This window comes from Bufo gargarizans, chromosome 4 (assembly GCF_014858855.1).
Source record: "Bufo gargarizans isolate SCDJY-AF-19 chromosome 4, ASM1485885v1, whole genome shotgun sequence".
Lineage (NCBI taxonomy): Eukaryota > Metazoa > Chordata > Amphibia > Anura > Bufonidae > Bufo > Bufo gargarizans.
The window spans coordinates 482,882,445-482,905,274 of NC_058083.1; the positions used below are offsets into that span (position 1 = coordinate 482,882,445).

The following is a 22,830-nucleotide window of genomic DNA, read 5'->3' on the forward strand; positions in this document are numbered from 1 at the left end:
GTCTCCTGTACGTGGCCTCATGGCCCATAACGAATGCGGCGACGAGCCACAGCTGAATTCCCGTGTTGTGCGATGTTCTCACATTTCCAGAAATCCTCACAAATCTTCTAGTCAACCATGTGTGCATCTGAACGCAGGAACCTTCTAGGTGCCATCAGCACGCGGCTGCGGGTGACAATCGACGGGAGAACACAGCAAACACATAATATAACATAACGTAACAACGTTTTTGGATCGTTAAGAAGAAGTGACTGCCCCCCAAACCGTCTCCTCTCCGAGACCAGAGCACTTTTTATTTTTTGTTCGATGAAATAATAAGAGGCTTTGTTTTTTTGCAAGATCAGTTGTACTTTACATTGGGGCCATTTACTTTCTATTCATTTTAGCAGATACACCGATTATCATGAATTATGGTGTCCATTTATTGCACAGGTTTAACCTACGCAAGAAATTGTTTTGTGGACTCAGAACAGGGGGCGAAGTGCAATTTTGTCACAAAATTGAACAGCATCATTTTACTGTCTGGACTCTAAAATTATAAAGCATGCTTCCATAGGATTTGGTAAAGGCCGAAAGAGAGGATAAAGGGGTTATCCAACCCCTGAAATGCACCCCCAAGTGCCCGGGCCTCTCACACACAATGTACTTACCTGGCATTCTAGTCGCTCCTGGTCCCCGCAAAGCCACCGAAGCATCTCCCAGTTGCCTAGATGAAAACATCCGGCGTCAGGTGGGGACGAACCAATAGCAGACGGTGACGGGAACGAGCCTAGGAGGCCTAGGAACGTTGCGGCCTGCTATTGACTGCCCTCCCCACCCTCCCAACGCTGGATGATTTCATCCACGTGATGGGGAGATGCAGCGGCGGCCATGCGGGTTTCAGAAGCGACGCGTGAGCCGGGGAGTGAGGTAAGTACATTGTGTGTGAGGGGCCCGGGCATTATGGGGCATTTCAGGGGTTAGATAAAACTTTTAAAGGGAGCCTGTCACTATGAAAATGCAGAGCATGTTATAGAGCAGGAGGAGCTGAGCAGACTGATAGCTTTACAGGAAATAATTCAACAAAACCTGTGATTTATTCATTCAAATCTCTGCTCTTTCTGAGCTCAGTAGCCACGTGGGCAGCCCTATCGGTGATTGATCGCAGGCAGTCCCATATTGAAGATGTGGAGCAGCATACATGACCATGACTCCATTCAAAAGAGGGAACATGGGGCCCTGTGCATGAAATTAGCAGGAGCTTCAGCGGTCGGACCCCCGTCGTTCAGACGCATCCCCTAACCTGTGGATATGTTTTTCATGGCCCTTTAAAAGTATACATTTTGTGGAATAATTTCCCATATATCACTCTGCTCAGCTCCTCCTGCTCTATAACAGACTCCCTGCAGATTGCATTGCAATTTACGGTGACATTCCCTTTAAGAAGGGGTTAGATATCGGTTGTAAAATATACATGACTACTGGTATTAATATAGAATACTGATCTAGGGATCTATCCGACTGCCAGACGGGGACAGGGAGGATTTTTTCCTGCTCAACAGCAAATTGGGTCTTGGCCGTGAAAACAGTTTTTTCTTTCCTCTTGGGTTTGTAAGTATAAAACGGCTAAACTCTACTTTATTTAACCCACTAACTGTGCAAAAATTAATACATGAAAACATTACACGATTATTACATCGTCTAGTACAGGCATGCCCAACTTGCGGCCCTCCAGCTGTTCCAAAACTACAACTCCCAGCATGCCTGGATAGCCTACAGTTAATAGGGCATACTGGGAGTTGTAGTTTTGCAACAGCTGGAGGGATGCAGGTTGAGCAGGGATGCCCTGAGCGGTCTGGTGCAGCTGAGCCCGACCCTGGTCTAGTAAATTCTTTCCCGAAAAATATTTTTAATACAATAAGTGTGGATGAAGGTTTCCTTGCACTGGGCATAGGAAGAGAGAACTGTCGGTAACAATTTCCTGATGATCAGATTTTAATTCTCCAGTCTGGAATTTTTATGGGTAACAGTTACCTGCAGCCACTGTGCCGTATTCACATGATGAATTGCGTTTATTTACGGCCGTGTGTTTTCCCTCACTACCATTTGCGCACTCATCTGGTTACAGGAGTGGGAAAATATTCACCCTCGTCATAGAGTGTGAACAGGGCTATGCTCCAAACCTATGAGCCTGATTCTTCTAATTAAAAATATGTTACTATCAACAACGACAATGGAAATTATTAGCCATCTTTCCATGTTGGACCTCTCAGGGGCGGGCTCAGCTGCGCCGGACCTCTCGGGGTCGGGCTCAGCTGCGCCGGACCTCTCGGGGTCGGGCTCAGCTGCGCCGGACCTCTCGGGGTCGGGCTCAGCTGCGCCGGACCTCTCGGGGTCGGGCTCAGCTGCGCCGGACCTCTCGGGGTCGGGCTCAGCTGCGCCGGACCTCTCGGGGTCGGGCTCAGCTGCGCCGGACCTCTCGGGGTCGGGCTCAGCTGCGCCGGACCTCTCGGGGTCGGGCTCAGCTGCGCCGGACCTCTCAGGGGCGGGCTCAGCTGCGCCGGACCTCTCATGTGAGGATAGGTCATCAATATTAAATCTGAAAAACTCCTTTAAGTCTATGGCATACACAGACATACAAAAGAACATTTCTGGTCAAGTTACTTCATCTACACAATTTTTTTGTTTCAAGGGCCACACTATCAGATTAATATCCCCACAGGGAGCAGTAAAAGGTAAAGTGTTAGTAACATCAGAGACTTCCAGGTAAAGACTCCATACACAGAGTATCATCGGCTGAACCCACTGATCATCTGTCAGACTAATGTAATTTTTTGCCTGATATTTGTATTTTACCAGGACATAAGCACCGCCATAAGTACCTGGCAGCGTCTTTGTCCTCTCTCCCCATTCAGATCACATTTTCTCTCGGCAGAACCGAGTGTGAATGTTTGACCCTCAGCTACTGAAGGTGTAAGGGGGCTCCTAAGGGCTCCTAGGCGGAGAAGCTCCAGATGTGAGGTGGTGCACATAATACATAACAGACAGCTGCTGGATGACCGCTATCTCCTCCGCCATCTATCCAACCATGCTTGGCAATAAATAAGCAGCTAGCACAGCCGGAACAAAGTAAAAGTGTGGCACAGCGACAGTGGACACAAACCAGAACACCTGGAGATTAAAGTGTATACGAGCGGTATAAATGCATTGTAAAATACCAGTATAAACAGTACAAAGCAAACACTACCAGGATAATAAATGAGAGAGGCAGATGGGATGCACCGTCATATCAAACAAATCTGTCTTCCTAGGAAATCTAAATTTCTGTATGTACCGCACAGTAATGAGTCCACGCACCTGCCTACTGCGTGCACCGCGCCGATAACAGCACCTGCTCCTTACCTGGCCTTTTGTTCCGATCTCCATCTCTACAATGGCGGCAGAGCTGTTTCCTTGGTCTGTGTGCCTGGACTGCGATTTTACATCGATCCTCCACTTCAGGCTCTTAAGAGTGTTTTCCCACCTGCTCCTGTTGATGACACTTTCCCGAATTTTCTTCTTGTGATTCTTCCAAAATTTTGCAATGACCAGAGATTGCTCCGCGGTGATCCCTCCTTGTTTTTTAGTCTGTGCTGTCAGGAAGGCTTCAATCTGGTTTACATCCATATCTGCAGATACGATTGACTGAAAACAGAAAAGGGAAAGACTGATAAGAACAGTGCATTAAAAGTCCAGAAACTATGATAACATGGTGTGAATACGGGTATGTGACAAAGAGTTCGCCCCCCCCCCCAAAGTCAGATAATAACCAGCGAAGTCCTGCAGCTGTCCAACTCAAAATGTTAGAAATTCTAAATAGATTATATATATATATATTTAAAAAGTGAATATATCAAAGTGCATAGAAAAGTACCGGTATATGGGCTCTTTCACACGAGCAGATCCCGTGTGTGGAATCCGCTGCGTGAAAGACAGCCAAGCCCCGCTCCGGACAGCAGAGACACGGAGCAGTAACATGATAACGCTCCGTGTCTCTGTGATTTTTTTTTGCTACAAAATCACGTTGACAACTTTATCTCGCTGTGATTTTGCAGTAAAAATATCACAGAGAGGCACGGAGCATTATCATGTTAATGCTCCGTGTCTCTGCTGTCCGGAAAGGGGCTTGGCACTCTTTCACGCAGCAGATTACCCGCACGGGATCCGCTCATGTGAAAAAGCCCTATAGCATAGAAAAGTGAATATATCTTCGTGGGGGACGGCCTAATAGTGCATTATATCACTGCTATTTACAAACTTATTATAAGGGAATCCATTTTTACTGACGTTTGCTTTCCTAAAAGGTTCTGTATTTTAGCAGAAGATTGAAGGCGCCTTCACGCGCTGCAGATTTTGTTACAGAAATTTCCACAAATGAAAATCAGTTCTATTCAGCTAAATGGGGCTTGCGGAAATCCATGCGTCTGCCGCCCCAGTCAAATGAATGGAACAGATTTTCAATCGTGTCAATTTCTGCAATAAAATCTGCAGCGTGTGAAGGCGCCCTTACACGGAAGCCGCTTGCACCGTCTGTTTGATTGTTTGCGCAGGGCGGAAAGATGCTCCTCGAGGCAGGAGAAAGTTCAGACAGAAAGTTCCTCCCAGAGATCTCTTGGGGACCACTTTGGAATTGAGAACTATACCAGATAATCTGTAGGTTCACAATTGCTCAATTAAACAACAGCCCCCCCCCCCCCCACCTTAAAGGGGTTGTCCACAATGTGATATGTAGCAGTTTTCAAACCAGAACAGAATAATTGCATGTCATTAAAAATTTTGTGAGTTAGTCAATAAAATGTATCTGTATAGCACCATCTGCGGTTTGTTCTTTTCCCGATTTCTCTGTCCGTCTCGCTGAGGTGGACGCACATGCTCAGTTCTCTACTTCAACTGCCTCCTAAGTTCAGATAGGGAGAGAGCTGCAGCAGAAAGGACATACTCCCCTGAGCTGCAGCAGAAAGGACATACTCCCCTGAGCTGCAGCAGAAAGGACATGTCCCTGAGCAGCCAGCTTCAGATACATCTAGCAGAACAATTGGAACAATGACTGGGGGGATCTCTGAATCCATGTGAGGTACAGGGCTTGTTCTGGCTTTATTACAAAGATATTGTCATGTACTCCGATTTGCTTTTTTGGCACTAATCATGAGTAGGGCTGAAACGATTACCCGAATCAATCGAGTAACTCGACACCAAAAAATCCTCAATGCTAATTTTTGGCATCGAGAATTCGGTTGTGCCATGTGACCACGGAGCATGAGTAAGGTTCTTGCTATTACTCACCGCTCCGTGGTCTCCCGCCGGCTGGCACCGCGCTGCACTGTCCTCCTGATCGTCAGGGTATAGTGCACGTAAGCGCACGCTATGACCTGATACTGTGTGACGTCAGGTCCCAGTGCATCGCGTGAAGAAGAGGATGGAAGATCTGTGGAGTGTCGTTGGAGGGGAAGATGAGGGCACGAGTGGGGGAGCCTGATGGCAGGGGAAGGGGGGCTGATGAGTTTTTATAAAGGAAAATGTTCTTTTAATTACTTTTTTCCCATATTACTCGATTAATCGTTGGATTATTCAGTAGAATACTTGATTACTAAAATAATCGATAGCTGCAGACCTGAATGGGCTAACCCCTTTAATGCACTAGGGGTAACCAGTAGGCAAAGTGGCTTCCAGGATTTGTTGTAATGACAATCTGGCACGGCGTATGCGCACGCTAGGGTGACCGGCCGCGGCATTGTGTGGCCACTGGCATCACAGCACAATGCTTCAACTACTGAGGAGATGACTTGAGCGCAGGGCACCGGTGAGCTGTGTGAACGGGTCGGAGTGCTGCCAACCCTCCTGCTGCTTTCAGGTCAAGTATCTGTTTAAGAGACTCTACAGCCCTAATCCTCCTCTTCACGCGGGCCGTCACCAGGGAGTGAGGAAGGAAACGTTAATACAAACCGTGTTTGTTGTTGGGAAGGTGTTTAATAATGGAGCAGCCGGCCCATTAGATATTGGTCTGAGAGCTTCCGACCGAAGCCTTTTGTTGTGCCCAGTGGGGGGAATGTACCAAAGCTGTTCTGTGCCAGAGCGGACAGGATTATCTTCAGCTAAATATTTTCTGTGTGCAGCCATTTAATTATCAACCATGCTTGCTTGATGGCTATGCACCTGTGATTATGTCTATAAATATTTTCTGTGCGTCCACCAAGTATTTTTCCATCAATGAAATCCAATTATGATCCCAAATGAAAGCAACAAGAATCACAAAAGTTTTCCGGTCAACAAATAATTTTGTAAGGGAAGTCTCCTGTGTCTGACAGCCGTGTGCATTGTAAAGAGGACCTGTACAGAAATGTTTTAACATGTTTTTAACATTTCCCTTAAAGCGGTTTTCCGATATATTTATATTGACCCTTCCCTTTGTTTACCTGCTCGCCGTCGACATTGCAACGGTGAGCAGTGTAATCTCAGTCGTCATATTCAAGTGTATAGGAACGAGCCGTCCCATAGAAGTAAATGGGACAGTTTGTAATTACACTGCTCATCTCTGCACTGTCGACGGCGAGCAGGTAAACAATGAAGGGAAGGCAGCGCTGGCAGGGTGCGCGACTTGGATCTGCCAAAAACGCTTCCGTTACAATAATACAACCGCATGCACCCGTCATGAACGGATACGGTTGTATTATGTCTTCTATAGCCATGACGGATCCGTCATGAACACCACTGAAAGTCAATGGGGGACGGATCAGTTTTCTACCGTGTCATAGAAAACTGATCCGTCCCCATTGACTTACATTGTGTGTCAGGACGGATCAGTCTTGCTCTGCACCACATCGCGGACAGAAAACAGCTGCTTGCGGCGTTATTCTGTCCGCGATGGGGACGCAACCAAACGAAACAGAATACATTTTGGTGCATTGCGTTTCGTTGAGTTCAGTTTTGTCCCCATTGACAATGAATGGGGACAAAACTGAAGCGTTTTCTACCGCTATTGAGATCTGTCATAGGATTAAAAAAACACTAGTGTGAAAGTAGCCTAAGAACTAGAAAAATCCCTGAGGATAGTCTGCACAGAAAGAGTCCGTAGATGGGCACACTAAAGAGATATGCAAAGAGGAATCTCCCAAGGAAAGAGAACCATCTCTTTAGTGCCACCTTCTGGAAGTGGCTTCCTACCAGTCACAGTCTGACTTTTTAACAAGCCTTGGGAAATGACAAGAGAAGATAGCCAAGCTAAATATCTGTCCGTAGACAGTTGGTTTGGGGTGCTTGCCCCTCATCAGTACGGAGAGGGATTCTGGCCGAGTATGATGCCTTGGAAGCAGCTTAAGCAGGATGCTGAATTTCCTTAAAGAGACCAGTTGTGTACGGAGACTTACTGGAAGTGCTCCATGGTAGAACAATATGCAAAGAGACACAATATTGTTAACAAATTAGACTTTGACTCAAAGCCGCTTCCAAAAGGTGGCACTAGGTGCTCTTTCCTGGGGAGAGACCTCTTTGCAGATCATTTTCCCATAGAGCATCGCCACCAAGTCTCCATACACAGCTGGTTTCTTTAAGGAGAGCCAGTACCCTACCTAAGCTTCATCTAAAGTGAGTAACTCCAGAGAAAAAGAAAAGGATTGTATGACCTGGTGGGAAGGGGCCTCTCCACCTCTGTACCACCCCGTCAGTAAGTTAGTCCATGCTTATTCTACCTGTTTTTGCTTTATATTATGTAGATACATCCCCTTTCACATGTACAGGGTCCAGGACGTAATGGGACTTTAACATAAATTAATAATAATAAGAGATGTGTTCTGGATTGCTTATTCCATCTATTTTATACTTTTTTTTTTTATGGACACGTGAAATCATTTGTGTAGTTGAAAAAGTCATAGAAGGTTAAATAAAACCTTGGAAAATTAAAATGGTCAAGACATAATGTGCTATAAAAACATGAAAACTGAAGCAAATCCAATGAAAATTTCCATATAAAATATTTCCAGGGAACACAAACAATTACTAATAATATACCTGTTATGGCAGTGGGTGTGGAACCACTAATGCAGGGCAGCAAGAGGTCAGGCGCAAGTCAGGGCTGGGGGAGTACATGCAATACGGGAATGAGTCCGAGGTCAGAGCAGGCAGCACAGAAGCAATACAGGTAACAGGCACAAGTAAGGTCAATATATGGTAAACAGACAGAGGTCAGTACAAGGGCAGACAACAGATCATAACACCTTTGCAGGGAACACAACCTAGGAACCTTATGCTCAGGCACCTTCCCACAGGTGCCTAAAGTACCCCAGAAGTAACAGCCATTGGCTTAAGAGCCAGAGGGAGCAGGAGCGCCCTATGGGTCAGGCACAGGAGGAGAGGCCGAGCCAGCAAGCAGGCCACAGCAGGAGGCAGGTCCAGGAGAGGGGACCAGAGCAGCGGAAGCTGCTGTAACACTGGCTGGAATATGCAGGATGACAATTTAATATACGTAGCTGAAGGTCCTATTCATATTGAAGAATGAGCCTTTGTATTTCCACACTGTCAGATGATAAAGGTTTTTTATTTTATTTTTTATCCAGGAGAGTTTCAATTAGGGCTCAAGCACACAAACATTTTTTTTTTTGTGTGTCCATTCAAAGTTTTTTGCGGCACTTATGCGGAACCATTCACTTTAATGGGGCCGCAAAAAAAAATTATGTCCGTTCCGCAGAACATGTCCTAGTATTGTGCACATTATGGACAAGGATAGGACTGTTCTATAAAGGGTTGTCCTTTCTGCAAAAAGTGGAATGCACACAGCCAGTATCCGCGTTTTGCGGATCCGCAATTTATGGACCGCAAAACATTCAACGGGTCTGTGCACGAGCCCTCAAGTTGAGACTATAAAAAGAACAGTACTGCAACATAGACAAATGTAGTAGTCAAAAAGGACCCCACCAAAAAGTGGAGTACATATGACCCTCCTAAGAGTTTAGTGCTGGCAGAGTGCACCCAAGAAGAGTCCGGCTCATCACTGAGCACCCTCTCCCCTGCCCACCCACAATGATTGCCAGATTTCTCCTTACTTTTCTCCCTTAGGATAAAACGGTCAATCGTCAGCTATTGGGAGGGCAGAGGGAGCTCATGAATAAGCCGGATTCTTCTAAGGAACGTGCACGCAAACAACCAAAGTGGAAAAAGCAAGTATATGGCGACATAAGATTAAGGAGAACTCATAGATTGTGCATTAAAAATTTGATTAAAAAAATGATATATATATTATATTTTTATTGAATTGCCAAGTAATGTCCTGAGATAAGGTTTTACTGTCCAGACGTCGATTAAGAAATCTAGAGAACAGAAACTGAGTGGAACGTGGATCTCCGAATATTTTCTCCTTATAAGGCTGGAAGGAATGACTGCGACGTCTTCCTAGTATAATACAGGAGGACGGCTACAAACTGCTCTCCTCTAGCCACAGAGATCTGTGAAGTGATCACGGGGATGTAGCATCCGGGCCCTGGTGCATGCGGGGCCTAAAAGCTGCTCATGGCACATTAGGGGGAAAGGGGGGTTTATGGATATACCGTATATAGCTATATCTAAATGACTAAAACCTGCACACGTAGAAGTCGGAGCTGTGGTTTCCTGAAGGGGCAGTTCTAGGAACAGGCTCACCCCCGTTTCTCGGATGTAAAAATAGAACAGTGTCTGAAGCACCACTTCCATAAGAGCAATGCTCAGGCCGTAAGAATGACCTAGATAAGTACACGGACTACCTGCTCAGACACGCTGTCCTAATAGACTTCTCTCGCTTGAACAGTTAGGACTCATGCACATGAATGTATTCTTTTTCCGCATCCGATCCGCATTTTGTGTGGGTCAGATATGGACCCATTCACTTCAATAGGGTGAAAAAGATGCAGGCAGCACACCGTGTACTGACCGCATCCGTATGTCTGTTACACCCGCAAAAAACATAGAACATGTCCTATTTCTTGTCCGTTTTTCATGGAGGCCAGGACGGTCTGTTCCACAAAATGCTGAACGCACACGACTGGTATCCGCAATTTGCGGACTGCAAAACAGGCTACGGTCGTGCGCATGAGCCCTTTAGGGTGCCTGCACACAATGCCGATTATGTAAGTTTTTTTTCCCAGAGTGGATTTTCGTGCAGAGAAACTGCAGCATAATACAGCACCAGCAGAGTGAATGAGATTCGATAAATCTCATATATACTCTTTTCTTCTTCTGTGCAAAAATTGACCTGCCGTGCGGATTTCATAATCCACAGCATGTCCATTTTTCAATTTCACACCTTTTGTAGAGTGGTTTTCCCCATAGACCTCAAGGTGTTTGTTAACAAACAGAAAATCCTAAAATTCACAGAAAAATCCACAACAGCACAAAAAATGCACCAAAACTGCAATAAATAGTGTGGATTTATATGAGGTTTTGGTGCTGATTTCGTGCAGTTACCCTTAGGTTGGGTTCACACTGAGTTTAGCCTTCCGCTGGGCTCTCCATCGGGGGGCGGTATATGTTTGAACACCCAAAAAAAGCATTCAAACATACACTCACCTAAAGAATTATTAGGAACACCATATTAATACGGTGTTGGACCCCCTTTTGCCTTCAGAACTGCCTTAATTCTACGTGGCATTGATTCAACAAGGTGCTGATAGCATTCTTTAGAAATGTTGGCCCATATTGATAGGATAGCCTCTTGCAGTTGATGGAGATTTGAGGGATGCACATCCAGGGCACGAAGCTCCCGTTCCACCACATCCCAAAGATGCTCTATTGGGTTGAGATCTGGTGACTGTGGGGGCCATTTTAGTACAGTGAACTCATTGTCATGTTCAAGAAACCAATTTGAAATGATTCGAGCTTTGTGACATGGTGCATTATCCTGCTGGAAGTAGCCATCAGAGGATGGGTACATGGTGGTCATGAAGGGATGGACATGGTCAGAAACAATGCTCAGGTAGCCCGTGGCATTTAAACGATGGCCAATTGGCACTAAGGGGCCTAAAGTGTGCCCAGAAAACATCCCCCCACACCATTACACCACCACCAGCCTGCACAGTGGTAACAAGGCATGATGGATACATGTTCTCATTCTGTTTACGCCAAATTCGGACTCTACCATTTGAATGTCTCAACAGAAATTGAGACTCATCGGACCAGGCAACATTTTTCCAGTCTTCAACAGTCCAATTTGGGTGAGCTCGTGCAAATTGTAGCCTCTTTTTCCTATTTGTAGTGGAGATGAGTGGTACCGGGTGGGGTCTTCTGCTGTTGTAGCCCACCTTTCTTTCCCATTCTGACATTCAGTTTGGAGTTCAGGAGATTGTCTTGACCAGGACCACAACCCTACATGCATTGAAGCAACTGCCATGTGATTGGTTGACTAGATAATCGCATTAATGAGAAATAGAACAGGTGTTCCTAATAATTCTTTAGGTGAGTGTACACCCCAATGGATTCATACGGTATTCTGTCTGGCTAAACAGATAGAAGCCAAAGGAAAACAGGTCAAACAGTGTCCAAGTCCTTTGTATTCCGTCTGCCTCCCCGAAGTGAATGGATGCCTCAGGATTTACATTTAAATACAGTTTCAGGTTATTCACATGTATTCCCCTGACAGAAAGCCCAGTGGAGGGCATGCAGTGTGAACCTGGCCTTAACCGTATACACAAATGAGTGACATTCCGATGTATTTATTCATGATCCATAACGTTGTCACCTATAACTGTGTTATACGGGTGTAATATTACAGGAATATGAAGGAGTTGTGGCTTCTATATACAATTTAGTCAGAATATTGACATTTTCAGCATTCAAATACCGCCCTGGGCCAGTTTTGTGACTCACTGCTGCCATCTGGTGACATAACAAAGCAACAGCCTTTTTTTTTTTTAAGAGGCGTTGTCCCACATCAGCAAGTGGCATTTATCATGCAGAAAAAGTTAATACAAGGCACTTACTAATGTATTGCGATTGTCCATATTGCCTCCTTTGCTGGCTGGATTCATTTTTCATCACATTATACATGGCTAGTATCCAGGACGGGGAGCTGCTGCGCATGCGTGCCTATGTGCGCTCCCACAGTCCCAGCCACTAGAGTGGCCAGCGTTTTTTTTCCTATACTGTGTATGTATGACCACTCCTGCGGGATTGCAGGGTGGTCGTAACCATGGAAACGAGCAGTGTATAATGTGATGGAAAAATTGAATCCAGCCTGCAAAGGAGGCAATATGGACAATCACAGAACAAAAAGGCCTGTTTCACACTTGCGTTGTTGTTTTCCGGTATTGAGATTCGGCAGAGGATCCCAATACCAGGAAAAAAACTGTTCCGTTTTGTCCCCATGCCTTCTGAATGGAAAGAGATCTGTACAGGATGTATCAGCAGCATTGCGTTTAATGACTGGACACAAAACTGCTTCAAGTGGCGATTTTGTGTCCGGTAATAAAAACTGAAAACAATGTAAGTCAACGGTGACGGGACTGGGTTTTTTTTTTTTTTTTTTTAAAGCCTAACGCACTGGCCTTCAATGTATGAAGTGACGGATCCATTTTTTCCGTTTTGATTTCACACAAACGCATCCTAATTGAAAGGATGCATCCTGATGTGCTAAATCAAAACGGATCCGTTTAATTGTGGTATTGAGATCCTCTGCAGGATCTTAATACCGGAATTACAAATGCAAGCGTGAAAGTAGCCTTAGGCTGAGTTCACACGGGCGAGATTTCCGCGCGGGTGCAATGCAGTAGGTGAACGCATTGCACCTGCACTGAATCCTGACCCATTCATTTCAATGGGGCTGTGCACATGAGCATTTTTTTTCATGCATCACTTCTGCAATGCTTTAAAATCGCAGCATGTTCTATATTCTGTGTTTTTCACGCAGCCCTGGCTCCATAGAAGTGAATGGGGCTGCGTTAATAACGCATTGCATCTGCAAGCAAGTGCGGATGCAATGCGTTTTTCACTGATGGTTGCTAGGAGATGTTGTTTGTAAACCTTCAGTTTTTTATCACGCGCGTGAAAAACGCATCAAAACGCATTGCACCCGCGCGGAAAAAACTGAACAACTAAACGCAATTGCAGCCAAAACTGACTGAACTTGCTTGCAAAATGGTGCGAGTTTAACTGAACGCACCCTGAACGCATCCGGACCAAATCTGTCACGCTCGTGTGAACTCAGCCTTAGGAATAGAGTTGAGAGGACACCTGGATGTTCGGGTTCGGGACCCGAACTTGACCCTGAACCTGAACCCTATTGAAGTCAATGAGGACCCGAACTTTGGAGCACTAAAATGGCTCTAAAAAAGTCATGGAAAGGGCTAGAGGGCTGCAAATGCCAGCAACATGTGGTTAAGAGCATGGCAAGTGCTCTGCAGACAAATGTGGATAGGGAAATTACTTCAAATAACATAAAATACTTAAAAATAAAAAATAATAATCTTGATCTAGGAGGACGAGGTCCATATGAAGTAGGAGGTAGATGTGGAAGCGGCGGTGGAGGAGGAGGAGGTAGCGAACACTGGTTTTTGTTTTTTATTTAATTAATTTTTTTGGTTCAAATTTGAGTAGACCCCAAAACATTTGGAAATATAAAAAATAAAACAAAGAGAAAGTGCACTAGAGTACAAAAATGGCTGGGTAAGGCCGGTATACATGTCTATCCTGCACAAGGTACGGACAAGTCCTGAGGGATCCAGGCCTGGTTCATTTTAATGAACGTGAGCTTGTCCACATTGGCTGTGGACAGGTGGATGCGCTCCAGCACCTCCAAGGCGTAAAGGGCAAGCTCAGGCCATGTGCCCAATTTGGAGACCCAGAAGTTGAAGGGGGCAGACCCATTAGTCAGTACGTGTAGGCGTGTGCACACATACTGCTCCACCATGTCGCACGTCACCGTGATGTTCACAATCGAATTGGATATCTGCTCTATCAACTTTCGATGTTCTTTTATGCGCCTACCATGGTGATTACGGGTAACGGGGAATCAGGGTTCCACGCCAGAGAGGGAGCGTGAAAAAGAGAGACCACATCCAAGGGAAATGTGGGACAAGTTGTTAAAGCAGAAGCATCCAAGTAAAGGAGGGGGAGGTAGTGACGATAAATAACAATACAGTACACTTAAGATGCCCTGTTATTGGAATGATTAATAAAAAATTATAGGGAATGTCACGGGGGTATTTTGGATTTGGAAACGTTAGACAGGGGAGGCCCTGCTGCCGCTTTGTTGACGCTAGATAACTTCTGCCTGATCGCACGTCTCTGTGACGTCCACCATCCAATTGGATATCTTCTCTATCAACTTTCAATGTTCTTTTCTGCGCCTACCATGTTGATCACGGGTAACGGGGAATCAGGGTTCCATGCCGGAGAGGGAGCGTGAGAAAGGGCTACCACATCCAAGGGAGGTCAATGGCTGAAACGTGATCAAGTGGAAATGTGGGACAAGTTGTTAAAGCGGAAGGATCCAATGGAAGAAGGGGGCGCGCATCAATTAAAGACCAATTGTAGAAATTTAAGTCCCTGTCACCTATGCAGAGAAGGGGTTTTTCATTGGCAAAATTGGGTTAATGTCACCCACTAATGGAACAGACTATTTTTAAAAACTTTGGTCCCTGTCACCTATGCAGAGCAGGGGTCTATTCATGGCAAAACTGGGTTCATGTCACCCACCAATTGAACAGACGATTTTACAAAAATTAGTTCCCCGTCGCCTATGCAGAGCAGGGGTTTGTATACGGCAAAAAAAGTAAAATGTCACCTGAGAATGTAACAGATGCTTTTGCACCCTGCTCCCTCTTTTGCTGTGCTGGTGTCTCTGTCCGACCCCCCTTTTCCTCCAAACTGCACACGTCACTCGCATGACCTTGATTCCATGTGGGGTCTAGTACCTCAACATCCTCCACATCATCTTCCACCCACTCTTCACCCCTGCCCTCCTTGTCAGTCTGCAGAAAGTCGCAGCAGTTGGCACCTGTGTTTCGTCATCATCAGAGACGTGCTGCGGTGGTCTTCCCATGTACTCATCTTGAAAGATAAGTGGTTGGCCATCGGTGCACTCAATCTCTTCCACTTCTGGGGCAGGGCTATGTGGATGGCCCTGGGAAACCCTGCCAGCAGAGTCATCAAAAAGCAGAAGAGACGGCTCCATGACTGGGGGCTCAGACTTCTTGGCTGATTTGCAAGGGGGTGAAAGACAGATGGCCATGGGCTGCAGGTGCCAACTCTGATCTTTCAGCAGGAGACTGGGTGGGAGACAATGTGAGGGAACTGGAGGCCCTGTCAGCAACCCAATTTACTATCGCCTGTACTTGTTCTGGCCTCACCATTCGTAGAGCTGCATTCGGCCCGACCAAATAACGCTGAAGGTTATGCCGCCTACTCGCACCTGAGGAAGGTGTTTCACTTGTGCGTGTAGCTGGCACAGATCTACCACATCCTCTCCCTGCAACAGGAGCTCCACCAGCAGCACCACGACCGGGGCCACGTCCCTTATTTGACGCTCTCCTCCTTCTTTGTGTTCACCCACCAAACTAACAGATGGTTTATGTCAGGCGACAATGCAACCGCCAATAGTCAACAATTAAGTTCACTGATAGTAAGGCTGTGCCGGTGTCATAAAGAGGAAACATGTATTGAGGTCACACAACAGTGTGACAGGCGAATTTTATACAATTACTTCACGGTCACAAAAAAATGTTAATTTGTCAACCAAAAATGTAACAGCAGTATTGACTGGTTGTATTGGACTGTCAAAAATGCAGCAAAGTCTGCAAAGGTACTTTATGGAAAAAAAATATATGATTTTTTCACCCACAATTAAACAGATGGATTTAACTGATTTTCTTTCAGCATCACAAATGCAGTGCAGGGCGCAAATGTACTTTTTAGCAAAAAAATAAATAGAAAATGTGTCCTCACAGAATCTAACAGATGGATTTACTTGGATTGTACTTTACAGAAAGAAATGTGAATATGTCACCCCCTGGGTCCCTGAACTCATAGACGGATTACTTATATTATTTTCTCTTCCCCTGGCACATATGCAGTGCAGGTGCACTTAAAAATGGGTATATGTTGCCCACTGAACTTAACTAAAAGAACAGGATTAAATTATTGTCCCTGGCACATATGCTGTGCTGGTGCACTGAACTTGCACAAAATAGCCACCGATACCCACCTAACTAACAGACGGATAAAACTTCTTTTTCTGTGTCACTGGGCCCAGGGCAGGTTACAAAAATGTTGCATTGCACGCACATAAATTTTTTTAATAAAAATCGCTGTAGATCGCAGAGTTAACAACAAATTCTGATAACAGATAGATTCTTTCCTATTCTCTCCCTCACAGCAGCAGCATCCTATCCCTACACTAGTAAGAGCAGAGTGACGTGCGGCGCTACGGGACTCCAGCTTATATAGAGGCTGGGTCACATGCTGAACTGGCCAATCACAGCCATGCCATTAGTAGGCATGGCTGTGATGGCTTCTAAGGGCACACGAGTTAAACGCTTGTTGATTGGCTGCTCTTCAGCCTTTCAAAAAGCGCCATTAAATCGCCGAACTCGAACCCAAACTCTGAAAAGTTCGGGTCCGGGGTCCAAAAATCCTAAAGTTCGGTTCGAACCCGAACTTTACAGTTTGGGTTTGCTCAACCCTACTTAGGAAGTGACTTGCATTAACTTGCTCTACATGATAAATGCCATCTGCTGAAGTCAAACAACCTATACAGCAACCACCCACACTGCAGAGATTTGACTAGCAAATGTGCCAGAGTTGCCGGCCATCTGCACCTTTTTCGGGAACCCACATAATCATCGATTAACTTTTATTAACGCTTTCTGGGGAGAATGAGAAAAAAAAACAGCAATACTGCTGTCTTTTTACGTTGTAAATTTAGCAAACTTCACTTTGCGGCATAAATAACTTAATACCGTTATTCTCTGCGTCAGTACGATTACAGCGATACCAAACACATATAGGGTTTGTTTTATTTTGACGTCTTACTACTTTTGCACCTTTTTTAATTTTAAACAAAGAAAAAGTTTTAGTATCGCCGCTTCCCAAGACCCATAACTCTTTTTATTTTTCTTTCTACAGAACTGAGTGGGGGCTTGATATTGGTGGGGTGACTTGTAGTTTTCACTGGTATAATGTTGGTTGCTTTGTATTTAGTTTTAGTTTTTTTAAAGCGTTCACTGTGCAGGATAAATTAGGTCATCATTTTATAATTTGGGTTGTTATGGATGCGGCGATACTAAATAGGTGGAGGAGTTTAAAAAAAAAAAAAACAACAAAAAAAACCTTTAATTCTTTACTTTACACTTATTAGTCCTACAATGGGTCTTTGACATGCGATCCTTCATTTGCGACATTTTGCATTTTTACACCATTCACTACAGTTTTGGAAATGGGTGTGGATAGATGTATTAATGAGAGGGGTTGTCCAAGTTAAATAAAAACTCAGGCAACCCCTGTAAATAGCCTAAAATAACAAATGAATGCATACTCAACAGTTCTTTCCTCCGCTTCTTCCTGCACTGAGCTCTGGTCCTCGCCGCTGTTCTTTTGTTTTTCTCGCAGCAGCAGTGACTTTCCATGCACACAGGTGACCGCTGCAGCCAATCACTGGCCTCTGCAAAGACTTCCCGTGTACTGGTGAGGCCTGTGATTGGCTGCAGCGGTGACCTGTGTGCACGGAATGTCAATGCTGCAGCCGGGAAGATGATGTCAGGAGCGGGAGGACCGATGAGCAACGTCAGAAGTAGGAGAGGAGAAAACTGCTGAGTGTCCATTCATTTATCAGGCCATTTAAAGGGATTGCCCTTTAACCACGTCCATGTTCTAGTGATGAGGGCATAATAAATTCTCTCCCCCCGTTGCATATGCTTTCCTTGCTGGTATACGACTGATGTCTTATGGGTTTTTTTTGCGAATACTATATAGTAACCAAAATGGAGGGGGGTTAAAATGTTCTCATCTAGGTGGGATATGCTCCTACAAAATAAGTCTTATAACACTCTGGCTGTATTGCATCTCATTTATATAGCACCAACATAATGTGCAACCCCGTTATCGGCGGTCACTGCAGTTCGTCCAGGAGCAGTCAATGTCACCCCCAACATTCAGCTCCACATGTTCCTTACAGTAACTACAGCTCTGCCCCTGTCCCCTGTAATAACAGTAGTCACGGCAGTAATATATTCTGCAGCTCTCTACACGGATGACAATCACTCACAAGAGTCCTTGTCCCCAGTGGGATTCAGGACCTGATTAATATTTCATATTTCGGGGCTGTCAGACACGATAGCGCTTCTGAAATCCGAGGAAAAATGATGGAGACCGGTTGGATTTTTCCTCTGTCTGGCGAGCCCTCCCCGATCAGATTGGTAAATGTTCTACCAAGCCGAAGGTACGTGTTACTGGAAAATTGATGAATGTAATACATCCCGCTGTTTTCTAGGAGTGATATAAGAAAAAAAGGTAATATGCAACCAGTCAGCTTAACCAATGGGAAAAACTATACACCTGCTCCCCATCGCTCTGTTCTGGCTCCCTCGCTGGTCTTCCAGTCTCCGCCTGGCAGCCTTTGCAGGACGTGCTTGTGTGCACTGCAGCAGCCTCAAGCGGGCCTCAAGGGTGTCCTCAAACGGCAAGTGACCCAGCAGTGACGTGCCACTTGAGGACACATCACTTGAGGCCATATGACGCTTGGGGACACCCTTGCAGCAGTGAACATGACCCCATCTTTTCAGAAGTTGACAGGTGGTACCTGTAAGACCAGTGAATAGAGCCAGGGAGTTGGAAGAGGGCGCTGGGAGCATTTTATGAGCACTTATTTCCATACTCTAACCAGGTTCCTGACTGGTAAGCTACACGCAGAAATCACATTGGCATCGGGCAAATTGGGCAGCCTCATTACTTCGGCCAAGACAAAGCTTTCCAAACACAGATGACTGCATGATCATTCATCATCAGTTCTTGAAAAGTCACTTTGAAAACAATATGGCTGCACTTCTGATGAACTCCTATTGGGACCGCCTCCTATTACAGCATGAAGCACGCTGGACATTTCAACTCGATACAGTATCCCCCAGAGGCTTGAATGAACAGCTCCATTTCGGCTGCTTCTTGTAGTGTCTGTCCCAATGAGGAATCCCCCTCTATAAATTGGTGGAATAGACTCCACCTTTTATGGTGCCCACCATTCTCATTTGGGTCACTCTTTTAGCCACGGTCAAGAAATTAAAATATCAAACCACCCCAAATACCATTATTTAATTAATATACACCCATATCAGGGTTGTCTGGGTGTACATCGTATGGACATATATCCCGTTGCCCATCGATGGACACTCATACGGTGCTTATATATCAATGCCCGTATGCACGGACTACGTATATATCTATATTGTGTCCGCTTTATGTCCCATATGGGTCCACAGTATGCATTTGGTGGAAAGTGCCCCCATGCCTATATCGTCTATACTGTGGAATTTGTTCACATGCTATTCATCCTAGCGTGAGAACTGTGATGCTTAGCAAAATAGCAGTGTATCCTAGGTTACAGCATATATATTGGAGGCGACGCGCCTGCACGGTGTCCTATTCCAACTATTGGCCACTGGCGCAGGCGCACTGAGCACCGCCCTATGTATGCTGCATTTTGGATCCTGCCAGATTATCCTACACATGCGCCGCCTCGACTCCTCGCGATGACTTACGTCACTACATCGCCATGTTTACACCATGTGAGGGCAGACGTCATCACAGTGCACGTCGCACACACATGCTGATACGCACAGGCCGCCTCTATACCTTGTGACGGCTGACGTCACCTTAGCGCACGTCGCGCGGACATGCCGACGCGATGCTTTAAAAGAGAGGCGGGCTCCTGCAAAACCAGGTAACATCGATGCCCGCGGCCTCAACTTGTGTACCGCAAGAAGGGAGAGGGTTTCTCCATCTGTTCCTCCTCTCCCTTTCCCTGTATGGCGTGCACCTATCTGTGCACTCTACTCCACCTGGGAGCCATTGCTCCTGGTGGCTTTTGTACTAGCTGGTGAGTATTACTCCCAGCATTTGGCTTGGCGGCGAACATCATCTCCGGCAAGCAAATTACATCTTGTGGCCCATTATATATATTCCCCTGATGAGAGGACTGTTTTTTGCCTAGGAAACGTGCATGTTGGGATCTTCTCAGGGCTAAATAGGGAATGCAATTCCAGGGTTAGGTTCCGGTGGGGGGCCCAACTAGTGGTACACCCCGTGGTTAGACCAAAAGGGCTATTGTAGGGTCCCGAGGGTCATCTAGAGATAGAAAGGAACATCTTCCTGTGATCCCTTTACATTGTACTGACTCTCAACCGTCGAACTGGACCACCTTGAACAGAAACATCGGAACGGAGGTGTCTGGAGAACCCACCATCTGTAGGGTAGGACACTGGGTTTCAGTGGTGCCGCCGTGCACCTTATAATATGGGTGTAACTGTGCATGTATTGTTGCACGGTTCCTTCTGACATCCAAATCATTGTACGTTTTCTGTTTTGTTGTGTGTCGTTGTGCATTATGTATACACTGTCAAATGCTCTTGTCTGCATTAATGTTTGTATTTTGCACATAAGGTGCTGGCATACACTATTGCTGCCGCCTTGCTCTATTGTGCATCTCGGGTATTGGTGCATACCAGCTCTTGTTACCTTCTAGTGTTCAACACTGTCCGAGTAAGTGTGGACACAGCTGTTACCGTTTTCATCACAGCCCCCTCCAATTTTGGGGCAGCGTAAAACGGCATTGTGTATTCAGCTCCCTGTTATGCACATAAGGTGCCAGCATACACTATTGCTGCCGCCTTGCTCTATCGTGCATCTCGGGTACTAGTGCATACCAGCTCTTGTTACCTTCTAGTGTCCGACACTGCCTGAATAAGTGTGGACCCTCTGATTGTGGGGCATTGGAAACGGCATTGTGTATTCAGCTCTTTGTTATTTTGAGGGATGTATCTAATTTATTTTATATTAAAAAGTAAAAGTTAAGTCTTAAATAATCCCGATCACTATTTTCTATGACTCATGCGAGTGATCATTTATGAATATCAATTTTTTCTGATTTGCTATAACAATTTATGGTATGGCGGGTTTCTTGACATGTGGCTTCAATACTGACTCTTAGTTGGATGAGGCAAAAGAGTTTTTTTCAGAGAAAGGTTATGTCCAAAAACAATTTACTCCTTCGTTTAAAACAGCTTTCAAAGAGTTAAACAAAATATATAAAGACCATATCTCTAGCTGGTGGGAAGTCCAGAGTTTGGAATACTATATAAAGCATGGTATAGTTCCACGTGGTCTGAGGATTTCCTTAGTCCCGGTCACTAAACAGAGAAGTACGGGATTCAATTCCTGGTGGGAACAGCTTGCCACCTTTAGCTCGCTACAATTCATGAAACTACTATTGGAGGAGGAAAAAACCTCCCTAGCGGGCCTAGGTGACAAGCTGGAAAATCAGATCGAAGTCACAAAGTCCTTCTCTTCAGACCCGGATTTCATAAACAAAGAGAAATTACTTCAGACCACTGTGGAAAAATACCAATATTATTTACGTGAAAGAAAACACCGGCAGTTTAATCGAGATTTGGCAGAGTTCAAAGAGAACAAAGCATACTGTGTTCTCACAGAGAGGACAGCTAATAAGGACACCATTTCCGAGTTGTCAACTTCAGAGACTGACATCTCGGACAGTGACCGTAAACAGACCAGTAGACCAAGGAGAGGGAGAGGACGTGGGGGTAGAGGTAGAGGCTACCCCACAGGACATCTGGTGGACAGTTCGGTGGACAATTGTAGCGTCAGGTATAGCTGAGGGCTAGCATGTTAGATGTGTGTGATTGCTTACCAGCAATGTATGTTTGAAGTGGTATGCCCGAATTGGTGTGTATGGTGCAGACAAGGGACATACAGTGGTGGAGTGCACAAATCTCCGAGCCACATTGTTTGTAATTGAGCTGTAGCGCGCAGAGTATTATGTAACACTCCAAGGGCAGTTGATTCAAGCGTGTAGCCTGCAAAGTAAACAGGCACTCGCAAATAGACTGCAAATGAGGTGTGCGCTATAGTAGAGTTTGAGAATTACTACCAAACATCTGATAGCGAGTGTCAGGCTCTTAGAACAGTCGATACGTGTGTGTGGCTTGCAAAACGTCTGCAGACCACGCACAAATAGACTGTTAATGAAGACAAAAACCCATGTCTCTGCAAACACCCAATTCAGGCTAAGGCCTCATGCACACGACCGTTGTGTGCATCCGTGGCCGTTGTGCCGTTTTCCGTTTTTTTTCGCGGACCCATTGACTTTCAATGGGTCCGTGGAAAAATCGGAAAATGCACCGTTTTGCAGCCGAGGCCGTGATCCGTGTATCCTGTCCGTCAAAAAAATATGACCTGTTCTATTTTTTTGACGGACAACGGTTCACGGACCCATTCAAGTCAATGGGTCCGTGAAAGAACACGGATGCACACAAGATTGGCATCCGTGTCCGTGATCCGTAGGTTGCTTTCATACAGACGGATCCGAAGATCCGTCTGCATAAAAGCTTTTTCTGATCTAAGTTTTCACTCCGTGAAAACTCATATCCGACAGTATATTCTAACACAGAAGCGTTCCCATGGTGATGGGGACGCTTCTAGTTAGAATACACTGCAAACTTTGTACAAGACTGCCCCCTGCTGCCTGGCAGCACCCGATCTCTTACAGGGGGATATGATAGCACAATTAACCCCTTCAGGTGCGGCACCTAAAGGGGTTAATTGTACTATCATATTCCCCTGTAAGAGATC

The 22,830-nt window shown here is 45.5% G+C and overlaps 1 protein-coding gene across 1 annotated transcript in view; it reads right to left on the bottom strand.

Annotated features, from left to right (window-relative positions):
- COMMD1 (copper metabolism domain containing 1) overlaps positions 1 to 22,830 on the bottom strand; it is a 104,429-nt gene that overhangs the window by 67,097 nt on the left and 14,502 nt on the right. Inside the window, exon 2 of the mRNA XM_044291779.1 lies at positions 3,382 to 3,663. Within this exon, the coding sequence (XP_044147714.1) occupies positions 3,382 to 3,663 (282 nt within the window). The remainder of the gene's footprint in view (positions 1 to 3,381; positions 3,664 to 22,830) is intronic.